General features: G+C 39.6%; 1 protein-coding gene across 1 annotated transcript in view; it reads right to left on the reverse strand.

Annotated features, from left to right (window-relative positions):
• Nucleotides 1–13,657, reverse strand: part of ACSS3 (acyl-CoA synthetase short-chain family member 3) — a gene marked incomplete at its 3' end in the record, with an annotated part of 72,256 nt that overhangs the window by 15,878 nt on the left and 42,721 nt on the right. The window contains exon 10 of the mRNA XM_010085467.1: nt 9,737–9,840. Coding sequence (XP_010083769.1) covers nt 9,737–9,840 — 104 coding nt within the window. The remainder of the gene's footprint in view (nt 1–9,736; nt 9,841–13,657) is intronic.

Genomic DNA, 13,657 nt, shown 5'->3' on the forward strand with positions numbered 1-13,657 from the left:
AAGAAACTTATGTAATTCTAATGTTCCATGTGACTGCCCATATAAAGGCTCAAGTAGTTTATAACACAATGAAACATCTCCACAAAAAAAAAAAAAAAAAAAAAAAAAAAAAAAAAAAAAGGTGGGGGCTGGAATGAGCCTGAGTCTGAGGAAATTTGTCTCTGCAATTACAGCACACTCCTGGGATGTACACACAGATTGAGGGCTCCGATGTCCCATGCTGAGGAGGGATAGGTTTCCCCACTCTTCCTCCACATCTGGGGGGTAACATTACTGGAATATTGAGACAGAGAAACATCAACTGCTCTTCACAGGCTTAAAAGATTGGCTGGCTCCCCCAAAGCAATTTAGCCTAAATTACTTGGCTCATTAGAAAACAAGTGTCAAATCCTAATTTAAATCCATGTCACACCTTTAAGTTATGTTAAGATAAAAATTGCAAGAACTATCAATGCGCGAACCTCAAGAGAGAAGCCAATCATCAGGACAAGTTAGGAGACAGCTCCTTGATTGTAACACAGGTCAACCAGACAGTCAAAGAAAAAAAATACATACCAGTTCTGGTTTTTTTTTCCTTCCTCTGAAGCTAATGGTAAAGGCCACTGTACAGGTTGAGAAAGCCACACACTACTGAAAGGTCAGTCTCTGTCTTGGCAATGCCTGTGGCCCCTAAAAAAATTCCTTCCTCTCTTTCTTCCAACAAGGACAACCAAAAACCTGTTCAAACTGGGTGTCCTAACATGACACTGAATAAGTGACGAGCTACTGTAACTGATAGGCAGTCCACATCTGCAAAAGTCTGACTGCTAAGCAACAAACAATGGCTTAAACAATCTTCATGTTCATACCCTTAAAGGACAGAAGGCAACCCCCAGCTAGAGGCATGATAAATTACCACTTTTCTCCTCTTCCTCTACATGAATACCTGTTATAAATTCAGTTATCCAGAAACTTCTGCTCAGAGAACTCTGTAATTCAGGGCTGCAGAGCTGCAAAACTTTCTGCAAAGTAATTCCCACTTCTGTATAACTGTTCTGCTGGATATCTGCTTACACTAAAAAAATACGATCCTAGTCTTCACAGGACACACATCTTTAAAAAGCACGAACTCCATCTACACTGAGGCACCACCTGATAACCTAAACCTGGACTTTGCAAGAAATCTGTTTAATCTCTTTAATCTCAGCTCCAGATTCTTGGGCTCTGTAACTCCACAACTGAGTTTCTGTCACTCAAAAAAACAAATTTCCAAGAATTGACTCTTTTGCTGCAAATTAAAGAGCTACCCTTTGTTTAGTTTATCTTTCCTGCTGTGCCTTGGTCTGAAAATTTCACCATATTAAAGGAATGCACTGGACTGGAATGCATCATATTAAGGAAAGCACTGGACTGATCTGCACAATCTTGAACAGGGCAAAGCAGAAGATGATTGAAGAACAAAATCTGGAATGCAATTGTCAAAGGTGAGGAGATGGAGCTCTAGACTGACAAGGTAATTCACCTAAAGAACAGTCCTGTAGCAGAAACCTGGAAAGATTAGCTAATAGAATTCAGTTGCAAAATCCATCTTTCTGGATACTCACAAGAAGATTCTGCACAATGTTGCCAAGACAACACAATGGAAACTGATGACTGGGGTCCACGTCGTGCTGCTTGGAGATCACATTAATAAATTTCCCCATACACGATTGTGGGAGGAAGTAGTTAATTGAAATATATTACAGCAAGTACACTTCATTATGATTCGTATTTTTTACACTGAATTAAATGATACAGTTGTTTTGTTCGTATAGTCCTAACAAGAGATCTGTATAATCATTACTCCTATATGGAATTACATAATAATAGTATGTCCTATTAACAACATAGCATTTGCATGTTTTAGAGGTAAGACACAGAGAAGGAAGAACAAATTTTAAAGGGACAGAGTATATGAATTGTGCTACAGAGCTTGGGGAATTCTTACCAGTAAATTGTATCACATTACCAAGCTCTTGTTACAATGTGTGCATCCTATGATCTTATTTTTCAGCAACCATAATGTAGCAAGCACTATGTCATTTTTGTTCTAATGCCTGCTGCAGACACCCTTTCCTTGGGCGTCCATGTCATATCCATGCTGGCTAAGGCAGTTTATTTCCATGAAAGTTGAAAAGAAGCACAATCTTCTCATCGTACTGCCTGCTACTGAGCTGATATTCAGGACATAGCGAATATCTCCACTTTGAACCTCCTACACTTGCATGCTTCTGTAACTTTGATTCCAATAGCCCATGACCAAAAAAGTTGTATGGAAACATGTCTCTTGATGCATGTCAAATTTTATCACTGAATTTCCAGTTTCAGTTCTGTTTCATCTGAATTTTCCTATACATCCTCAAAGACAGAATCTCAAAATGCTTTAATTTTAAAATATCCAGGGAAAAAAACTCTTTACATCCTATACTTATTATGAAGAAATGGAAATCTAACTTCTAAACATTTTATTAAATGTCAAAAACTGTGTGGCAAAGTTTCATTTTATTTCTTTTTACTACAAAATACTGAACAGCTAACATAAAAGCAGTTGAGGATGCTTAATACAAGCTTTTAGACCCTTTGTGCTTCCATAGCTTGTCACAACCTCATGGCTGTTTACCCTTTTATTCTTCTAGAATTCAAAGATAGCTCCAAACTCACATTTCTTTGTGTATTGAGGCCTCTCCCAAGGATGCGACACAGCAGGTACAACCCAAACACTGTTCAGGCTATTTCAAATAGGTTTGGCAAGGTCCCCTGTAATGTACTTACCTGGAATACTGAAACAGAGCTAATGTATCATTTCCTTAAACCATAACTACATACACAGAGACAGAACAAGGTCCAAAATGTGCATTCCTGTTCCCTTTCAGACAAAATATCACAAAACATATGTCAATATGACAGGAAAAAATTATCTCCGATCAAGAAAAGCTCTGTTTTCTAAAACTGAATTTGCAATGGATTCCTGAATGGCTTGGGGCAAGATACTTGTCTATCTCAATTTAATGTCTGCAAGACTGGAATAACTTTACTTACTTCACAGGGTTGTTAAAAGAATTAATTCACTTGTGTTTGCACCATTACTTTGAAGATTTAAATGTTAAATGACATTTTGTATAAATAAGCAAAAAAACTGAACACCTGCACAAATCAAAAACAAGACTATCCACTCTCCATGTAGAGAGGAGCACAGGATATGAAAGTACTGTTCTTTCATCCATTGCCACGTCTCCAAAGAAAACAGCAAGTGCTTATCAGTCCTTACTGCCTCAAATCCTACTTGTCACCCAAGGATCCGGTGACATATATTTCACAGCTTGTAAGATGTGCTTACTATACTTGTAACACAAACATGAACATTTTAAGTAAGTGTTATTGATGAAGGTGTATTGACACAAATCAAAGTTTTAATCAGTCAGGCTCTCCAAGCGTAGCTGCTTTGAAGTCCCCTAATGAAAGCTTTCTTCTGTTTCAAAGTACTGTTTCAACTCACAGTGATTTCATATACTCCATAAATCTTCCAAAGACAAAATGAAAGAAAACTCTATCTATGTTTTTTTGTCCATACTAATTTTATTTCTAGTTTCAATATACGGCACAGGGGCAAAGAGCTTTGAAGACACTTTACTAAACATAAAGGCGTGAGTGGTTTGCACTCTCTTTTTATTTTATAATACTTGTGTTTGTCAGCCTTTTTTTTGCCCTTTGGTCGTACTAATTTCCATCTCTAAATAACAACTCGGTTGCTTCTCATGTCTACAAAGCTCATCTTCTCCCTCCTTTTCTCAGTCATAAACAAGGGAATAGAAATTACCCCATCATACAAGAAACACTAATTACCCAGATACTGGACTGCGCTCCTCCATCTTCTGCTTTAGGCTCAGTTGAAAGAGCCAATGACTAAGTAAGATTTACAGTATCCAGGTAAAATTAAGATGCCAAAATTTCTCACAGTTTTGCAATGCTCTTGTTCTGGAAGAATGCAGACAAATATCAAATTGGGGATGAGTAGCAATTGGCCAGATTATCAAACGTCAAAAGCTTTTTCATATCTAGAAGTAAGTCAGAAGCTTTCAACCTCAGGCATAACAAAACAGCGATTTATAACTTCAGCTGCAATCTAATGACAAAAAAGGTAATTCAGAAAATTCAATAGTTTTGTTATTTTTAATTGAATTTTCTTATTAAAAAATCAATTTTAAAAACTCATTAGCTCTACATAAAATAGCTAATTGTCTCGACCTCTTCCTGCTACAAGTGATTAGGGTTTTTTTATTCTCTGCTTCTAGTTGTCATTTTTTTTATTTTAGAGATAGTTTGGAAAATTGTTATTTCTGAATTTTTGGGTCTTCTATTCTGCCATCAGTCATCAACCTTGCATATTCCTAACATGAAGTGAAATGGCCAGTTACGTACTCTATAAAATATTTCACATTCAGTACATACAGATTTAACCTAGTATACTGAAATCCAGTACTACTGGATTGAAAAGGCTTTTCCGGCACCGAAATGCACTTTCAACAATATAGTGACTGAACAGCAGAAGGGAAGGCTGCTTTCATCTGCTGCTCAGCTGCTGTGCTCCAGGACAAGTGAAGCCCTTCAGAGGGAGGAGGACCTGCTTCTTCCTCCCAAGCATTTGAGCAGGTTAATCTCAAGGGGAGATCAGGAATACAGGATAGTATGGGGAGAAGCATTTCTATTTAATCTCATTTACCCAAGGCCTGATAGTACTCTATTTTAAAAGTTATACAAATTTCGTTTATTAGCTTGTATTCTATTAAGCACTTTTTCCTATGCCTAGCAAAGAGGAGGTGTTGCACTTTAGATGTGAGGGGCTCTGCCTTGTCAGAGGTCAGTTCAGGAACCAGTCAGGAACATATGGGTGAAGACCAGCAGGCAGACCAACATTCATGCTGTTGTAGTGAGCATCTGCTAGAGACCTTGTGACCAGGATAAGGCCTGTAGATGAGGCCTTCTTCAAACAAACGGAAGAAGTCTCACATTCTGTCCTGGTTTTGTCTGAGATAGAGTTAACTTTCTTCACAGTAGCTAGTGTGAGGCTGTGTTTGGATTTGTGCTGAGAAGAAGGCTGATAACATACTGATGTTTAGAGTTGCTGCCAAGACAGTCAAGGACTTTTCAGCTTCTCTGCTGTGCCAGTGTCTGCAGGTGCAGGAGAAGCTGGGAGGAAGCACAGTCCCAGTTACTAGCCCAGGATTCAACCTTAGTTTTAGGACTAAGACCCAAATTGGCCAATGTTGTATTCCATAACATGCACGTCATGTCCAGTATATAGATGAGGGCCTGTCTGAAGTTCTCTCTCTTGCTCCTGCTCATCTCCTTCTGGGTTGCCCCTCTCTCAGGGTTGTCTCGGTCTCTCAGACACTTGGGCTGTTATCTTCATTCTGGGAGTATGGTTTCAGAACTCTCCTTGCTCCAGGATTGTTAGCCAGGAATGGGCTGAGCCTTGGTCATCAGGTGGTGAGCAGTAACACTGTGTATCACTCATTTGCATATTTGTATATATTACTATCATCACTGTTATTTTCAATATTATTATAGCTTAGTTATTAATCTGTTTTTATGTTAACACACGAGCCTCTTTTCCCTTTACCCCTTTAATTCTCTCCCCGATCCCTGGGAGCGGGGACGGGGAATGGGTGAGGGTGAGTGAGCAGTTGTCGTAGTGTTTAGCCGCCAGCCAGGGGTTCAAACCCACAACACATTCACAGGCCCTCGTTCTGATGGGGGATATTAACAGCTCTGATATCTTCTGGAAGGTCAACACATCAGGGCACAAGCAATCCACATTTACAGTGCATTGATGACAGCTTGCTGACAAAGGTGATCAAGGAGCCAATAAGGAAAGGTGCTCTGCTGGACCTCATGCTTACGAACAAGGAAGAAATGGCCAGGAGCAGCCTTGGCTGCTGTGAACATGAGATGGTGGAGTTAAGGATTCTGAAAAGAGGGAGCAAAGCAAATGCAAAACCAAAGCCCTGGATTTCAGGACAGCAGACTCTAATCTCTTCAGAGATCTGCTTAGATGAATCCCATGTGATACAGAGAGAAGAGGGCTCCACAACATCTGGCTGATATTCAAGGATCACTTCATCCAAGCTCAAGAGAAGTCCATCCTGACAAATAGGAAATAAAGGCAAGAGGCCTGAGTGGATGAGCAAGGCGCTCTTGACTGAACTCAGACATTAAATGGAAGCGTAAAAGAGGTGGAAATAGGTGCAGATGACCCAGATGGAGTATAAAGATGCCGTCCAGTTGTGCAGGGATGGAGTTAGGAAAGCCAAGGCTCACCTGAAGTGGAATCTGGCAAAAGACATGAAGGGCAACAAGAAGGTATTCTACAAGTACATAATCAGCAGAAGGAAGAGTGCAGAAAACATGAATCCACCACTGAACAGGACAGGGGATGTGGTCACAGAAAAGGCTGAGGTACTGAATGCCTTCTTCACCTCAGTCTTTACTGGTAAGATTGACTTTCAGGATTCCCAGACCCCTAACACCAGAGGGAGTCTGGAGCAAGGAAGACTCACACTTGGTGGAAGAGGACCAGGTTAGGCAGCACTTAAACAAACTGCAAATACATAAGTTCATGGAGCTGGCTGATGTCATTGCAATGCCACTCTCAATTACCTTACAAGGGTCATGGCAACGGAAGAGGTTCTTGAAGATGGGAAGAGAGCAAATGTCAGTCCTCTCATCAAGAAAGGCAAGAAAGAAGATCCAGGGAACTACAGGCTAGTCAGCTTCATCTCAGTCCCTGGGAAGGTGATGTAGCAAGTAATGTTGGAAAGCATCTCCAAACCACAAAGGACAAGGTGATCAGGAGTAGTCAGCATGGATTTATGAAGGGGAAATCATGCTTAATCAAACCGATTGCCTTCTACAATGAGGTAACTATCTTTGTGGATGAGGGGAGAGCGGTGGAGGTCATTTACCTCCACCTTAGTAAAGCTGTTGACCCTGCCTCCTATAATATTGTCATAGATAGGCTGACAAAGTATGGGTTAGCTAAGTGGATTGCAAGATAGACTCAGAACTTTCTGAACAGCCAGGCCCTGAGGGTTGTGACCAGTGGCACAAAGTCCCTTTGGAGGCAAATCACTAGTGGTGTACCCCAAGGGTTGGTAGTGAGGCCAATACTATTCAATTTCTTCATTAATTACCTGGACAATGGGAAACAATGTTCCCTCAGCAAGTTTGCAGATGATGTAAAACTAGAAGTGTCTGATAAATCAGATGAGTGTGCTGCCATTCAGAAGCATCTTGACAGGCTGAAGAAACAGGTCAACAGGAACTTCATGAAGTTCAACAAAGGGAAGTGCAAAGTCCAGCATCTGGGAAGGAATAACCCCGGGCACCACTGCACACTGGGGACCAGACAGCTAGGAATAGAATATTCTGCAGAGAATGACCTTAGGATCTTGGTGGACAGCAAGATGACCATGAGGTAGAAACGCAGCCTCACAGTAAAGGAAGCCAATAGCATCCTGGGCTGCAAAAGGAAGAATGCTGTGAGCAGTTTGAGGGAGATGATCCCTCCTCTCTACTCAACACTGGTGGGGCCATATCTGCAGGGGCCAGTTCTGGGTTCCCCAGTACAAGAGATGGAGCTACTGGAGAGAATCCTGTGAACAGCCAGGAAAAGAGACATCTTTTATATGGAGAGAGGCTGAGAGAGGCTAGGACTGTTCAGTGTGGAGAAAGCTCAGGAGAGGTCTTATCAGTGTTTGTAAATACTGGATGGGAGGGAACAAAGAAGAGGCAGACAGACATCTCAGTGGTGCCCACTGACAGGACAAGAGGCAATAGGCACCAACTAAAATATGGGAAACTCCAGCTAAGCACAAAAACGTTTTTACTGTGAGGGTGGTCATGCACTGGCACAGCCTGTCAGAAAGGTTGTGGAATTCCCATCCATAGAGATCCTAAAAACTGGATGCAGTCCTGGGCAACTCTCTTTAGGTCACCCTGCTTGAGAAGGGGGGATGGACCAGATGACCTCAAAAGGTCCTCATCAACTCCAATAATTCTGTGATTCTTCCTTCCTTCTTTCTCCTTATTCCTTGAAAATCAGTTCTCTGATAGGAATTTTGACTTAGTAAATTTTTCCCTTCAGACTGAATTCCTTGCTTACATTCAACATCACATATACAGAAATCACTTGAAAAAAAATTCTAATCAAATTATTAAATGCTCTCAAACACTGCATTTGAAATGGCCTTAGCTCATTAAGTCATGCTACAATTTAATTTAAGAGCACGCCGTGAATATAAAAATCAAGAAACATACTACATTCTGAGCTGGGCTCGTGGTCTTCATTGAAAAGTGTCTCAAACACAGTCTTACCTCTACACACTATGAGTACAATTAGATTCACATGCTTGTTTAAGACCTTTCACAGATATACACAGATAAAAACATGCAAAATTACATACAGTTATATTGCTTACTGCCAGTTCAGTAGGTAGTCAAAGGCATTATTTGATCTTTTAATCCTTTTCAGTTAATTGCTCATTCTGCACCACTGAGGCTTGCTCTTGCCTACAGACATTAGGATCATAGAGAAATGAGCAAAATATAGGTCTTTTCCCTCATATTTATCAATTAATTAGCAGATTAAATCAAGATTCAATAAAAAATGACACCACTATCTTCCAGTACTTTCTCAGTATTTATCTAATATTGGGGGATGGTTAATAAAAATAATGCGTTCTAAACCTCCTCAACTGATTTCATTGCATAACGTATATTATAGATGAACTGAAGATTTTTCCACTTTTTATTCTAATATCTGCTATCTGACCCATAATGGGGGAATCAAAACGTTTTTCACCATATAGAGAGAGACCAGAGAAAATTTTCATCTCAAAACAATGATGGACAGAAAATAGAAGAGGTATACTTGGAAGGGAGGGAGGGAGGGAAGGGGGGAACTTCTGCAATACACTTCCTTAGCTTAAATTGCAATAATGTGTGTAAGAAGCACATTGAATCTGATCCTGCAATAGTGAAATTTAAAAATATCTTAATCCATAGTTATAAGGAGATACATTTGATCAAGCCTTAATCCAGAATTTAACAAAAATTTTTGACAGAATTACACATAGATTGGTACTCTGCTTCTTCCATTGCAGCCTAAGTACTTAATCCTCCTCTAGTGCAATAAATGGGAGACATTCCAAAATAATTAACAGAAGTTGGATGAGATCCATACAGAACAATATTAACGATCAAGGAGTCTACTCTGTACCACAAATTGTTTTCAATTACACAAAATCTATGTGCAAAAAACTTAACTTAAACCTGAAAGCTTCCCTATCTACCAAATTTTCTGTAACAACATAGTCATACATGCAGACAGTATAAAAATACACCTGGAAAAAATATTGATACAAGCTTCCCCCCCCTCCCCCCTTTTTTTTTTTTTTTTTTTAAAAAAAAACACAGGCATCAGAAAATACCTTTTTTGTCTATGTACCTTTTTAAAATGCTCTGGTTCAAATATATACTGAAGTCAGTTTTCAGATAACTTCCAAAAAATATTCTTCCTCCTTGAATTTTTATTTTCACTCTTGATCTAGCCTATTTAAGTATTCATGGAAAGAGAAACCAGTTCTACCTATAGATGCCAGAAACAAGTCTGAAAATATCTCCTCACTGTATTTTACAAATAGTGTTTTAAAGCACTCACCAGTTTGCCACCAGTGGTCCAAGACAGGTACCTTGAAGATCTTTTTTGACCATTCTAGTGTGTCCACATCACAGTGCTCACCAGCTACAAATAATGTTCTGAACCTTTAAATAAAAATAAAGAAGTCCATATCTTGATTTGGATAGAAAAGGAAAACAAGATAACAAATTCAATAAATATCTCTGGTTGGTGTCCCAAATCAAGAGAAAAAGGGAGGGAGGACTCTTTCTCTTTGTATGCTCCTTCCTACTAAGTAACAACTAGAATCTTAGCAGTATTAATTTATGCTGCTTAATACATCATGTAAAAGAAGCTTTAGTTTCTGAACACAAAGACCTTGGGAGACCAGAGGAAAGCAACTGTAAGTGGATGTAAAAAAATAATTCAGTGCTCTGTACACAGGAACTAGGTAGAAATCCATTAGGCAAAACATAAGAATGACATACCAAAAAAGGGCCATAAAGAGATATCAGAAAAATTAGTAAAGAAATAAACAGAACCAAAAGGAAATACCTGTAGCATAACTCTTAGGTTTAAGCTGTTAATAATGTTCAATTTAAACAGATTTTAGTACTTTTTGAGCTGTTGAATCATCTTTTTATTGGCCTTTGGAAATAAGTTTTGGGGGAAACAACAGGACATTTTCCTGTGGAGAGTTAGACTATATATGCATAAATAAAAAAAAATAATAAAGTAATCCCACTAGATAATGCCAATCATAACAACATTCAACAGCCTTGCGTCCCTGATCACAGTACTAGACCTCAGCTCATTTGACTGGACATTCTGTAGCCAGCTTTGGCAAAGAGATGCAATGCCTGGCAGTCTTGACAGATGTGATCTACATGTTTGTACCATTAAATAAGGTAGTATTACATAACTGGGTATTAAACCCACACACAGACTTTGACTTCAGAATCTTTTATCAGATGTATAGACACACCTTATCATTCTCCATTAAGCATTATAAATTCACCTCTTGCCCTGTTTAGAATTGTAAGTTACTCTATGCCAATAGTAGCTTTCTTAAATATGACTATCGGTACTCAGAAGCTAGACATTACTGTACATTGCTGTACACTGCTAAGGTTTTGATCTTTCTAACTCTTGCACAGTAACTTTATCCATGTCATAGTACATTTTTTGCACTTATTTCCTAATAAGCAATTGAAAAGCCTGCTAAATTGCATATGGTGCAGCCTCACCTTGAATACTGTGTGCAATTCTGGGCACCACAATTTAAGAAGGATGTTAAGGTGCTCGAATGCTTCCAGAGGAGGGAAACAAAGCTGGTGAAAGGGTTGCAAGGAATGTCCTATTAGGAGTGGCTAAGGACTTCAGGCTTGTCTAGTTTGGAGAAAGCAGGCTGAGGGGCGACGTCATCACTCTCTAAAGCTTCCTGAGGAAGGGAAGTGGAAAGAGAGTTGCTAATCTCTTCTCCTGGGATCCAGGGATAGGATGCGTGAGAATGGTTCAAAGCTGCACCAGGGGAGGTTTAGACTGGACATTACAAAGCAATTCTTTACCGAGAGGGTGACCAAACACTGGAACAGGCTTCTTAGAGAAGTGGTCAAGGCCCCAAGCCTGTCAGTGTTTAAGAGGCATTTGGACAACGCCCTTAACAACATGCTTTAACTGTTGGTCAGCCCTGAAGCGGTCAGGCAGTTGGACTGGATGATCACTGTAGGTCCCTTACAACTGAAATATTCTACAGTCACGGATACTGATAATATTGGCCAGACACTGTCACCTAGTAAGAAGATGCAAAAGAGAAGAATCATTTATGATCTTGCCCCTACACCTCCAACAAATAAATAATCAATCCTCTTCAGGCAGAAATACAGAACTTTTAATTCAGGTTCATGATGTACAGATGAAAATGAACAGCCAACTATACTCAGATGAACTGCTGATTAATATTCAATACATTTCATTAGTACATGCCTAGTTTCATAGTCTGTGTTGCAACAGCATGACTTCTATTGAGAGCAATGCATAGTATTTATCTTACTTGGCTCTTATTATCAAAAAAAATATGTCTATGCTGAACTAGTTCTCTAGGCTTCTTCTGTAGTCTGCAAAGAACAAAAGGCAACTTTAGAGTAAAAGACTCAGAAGAGTAAGGTTTATTTTTTACATAACAAACCACAACGAAAACCAAAATCCAAGGCCCTAGAGCAACACTAACTAACACATGACTAAGCCACAGTATAGAGACTTTGTTAAGCTACTGTTTAAAAAAATAGCAATAGACACTGCTATCAAGATATTGAATTATAACTTGGAAGGGATGTTCCTGCATCTCAGAAAAAGCAGATCAGGAATGTCTGAAAGTTTAGGACATTTTTATTTTGCTGCATACTTAAACATGTTCCTATTTAAGCAAGATTTTGAAACAGAGATCATTTATTTGGGAAATAAAATCTAAACCAGAAAGAAATAACATTACAACATAACATTTCTGGTTTCATTTTACAGATAAATCACAATGGAAAACTGTACCTGCTTCCCCAGAACGTTGGTGTGGCAATTTGAAACACTTCAGCCATGTCAATGTCTGTTTGTAACCAAGAGATGCAATCCTGCCACGAGGTACAACACGAATTCTGAATGCAAAGCTGCCACACACATGCCCTACCACTACAGACCAAACAACTTCCTTCCCTTCTGTAGTATCCACACAGGGTGGGCTCATGCCTTCCCTCTCCCAAATCCTCCCTACTCTGCATATGACCAAGACAGCACTTTCATTTTACCCAGAGATGCAGGTTAAAACCTCAAAGAGTTGAGGGAAGAGATGAAAGATAAGAGGCAAACAGATTCAGACTCTACATCAGAAGAACTCTGTTTACTAGCAAATGACCTCTTTCTTTCTCTGAGTGAAAGTGTACAGGTGTACTCACACTGCAAGTGTCTGAACATTTCACGAACAGCCTGCAATGCCAAGAGAAACTGCAGAGACACTCTACCAAGTACTGCATCAATCCTCCAGGCTTCTGAGATGACAGAATGATTAAGATATGAACAGAGCTTCCTGTGGCCCAACATCAGACCCTGGGATTAAAAATACTTCTCTAAAATGTCCTCTTGTTAGGATTGCAGTATGCTCTACCACAGCCAGATCAATGTCAGTAACATTCTGTTTCACTTCAAGTTTTTACACAGTCCATTATGAACGAAGACAACTGCTGAACAAAGGACTTGACTCTTGTCCTTCAGCAATGGACACAAACTGCATGGATTTTATAAAACCTGTAGACTTGTGGCTACAAAAAGAGAGAATTCTTAGATATGGTGGGCATGAAACAGATTTCACTTCAGAGGCCTGTAATTCAGAAAGAAAACTACAAGATTCATCCTTCCATGTAGATTAAATCAGAGCAAGTAACTCAAGGGTGTCAGAAATGAGAAAGAGAAATGCACAAGTCAGCCTGTCTGACCATAGAACTGGGAATACCTCTGAGAGGGAACCTAGAGACTGACCTCTCATCTGGAGACCACAGACATCCCAGAACAAGGCTGCCCAAGCCAAAAAGCATACTTTGAATATTCACACTCCACTCCTCTCCAGAGGACAGGCACATCCCACTAGCACAAAAGGCAACCTCTCATTGTGTAAGGACCAGTGACGCACTTGCTGTGTAGATGCAAGGCAGGAGAATGTACAGAGTATGGGATGAAATATCATGAAGTGTAATAAGCCATGTGCCCTAAAACTGAACAGGCTTTTTTTCACAGTGATGCTTGGCCCAGCCATAAAAGATTTGATGAGTTTATTTTCTTTTACAGATAAAAAAATGTGATGCGTTTATTTTCATTTACAGATCCACAGTTAGAATACAGGAAAAGAAACTTCGATAAGCAAAAGATATTGGGAACTCTAATCACCCAGGTAGGGACTCCTGCATGAGCTAAATACAA

The sequence above is a fragment of the Pterocles gutturalis genome, unplaced genomic scaffold, assembly GCF_000699245.1.
Source record: "Pterocles gutturalis isolate BGI_N339 unplaced genomic scaffold, ASM69924v1 scaffold6560, whole genome shotgun sequence".
In the NCBI taxonomy this organism is placed as follows: domain Eukaryota; kingdom Metazoa; phylum Chordata; class Aves; order Pterocliformes; family Pteroclidae; genus Pterocles; species Pterocles gutturalis.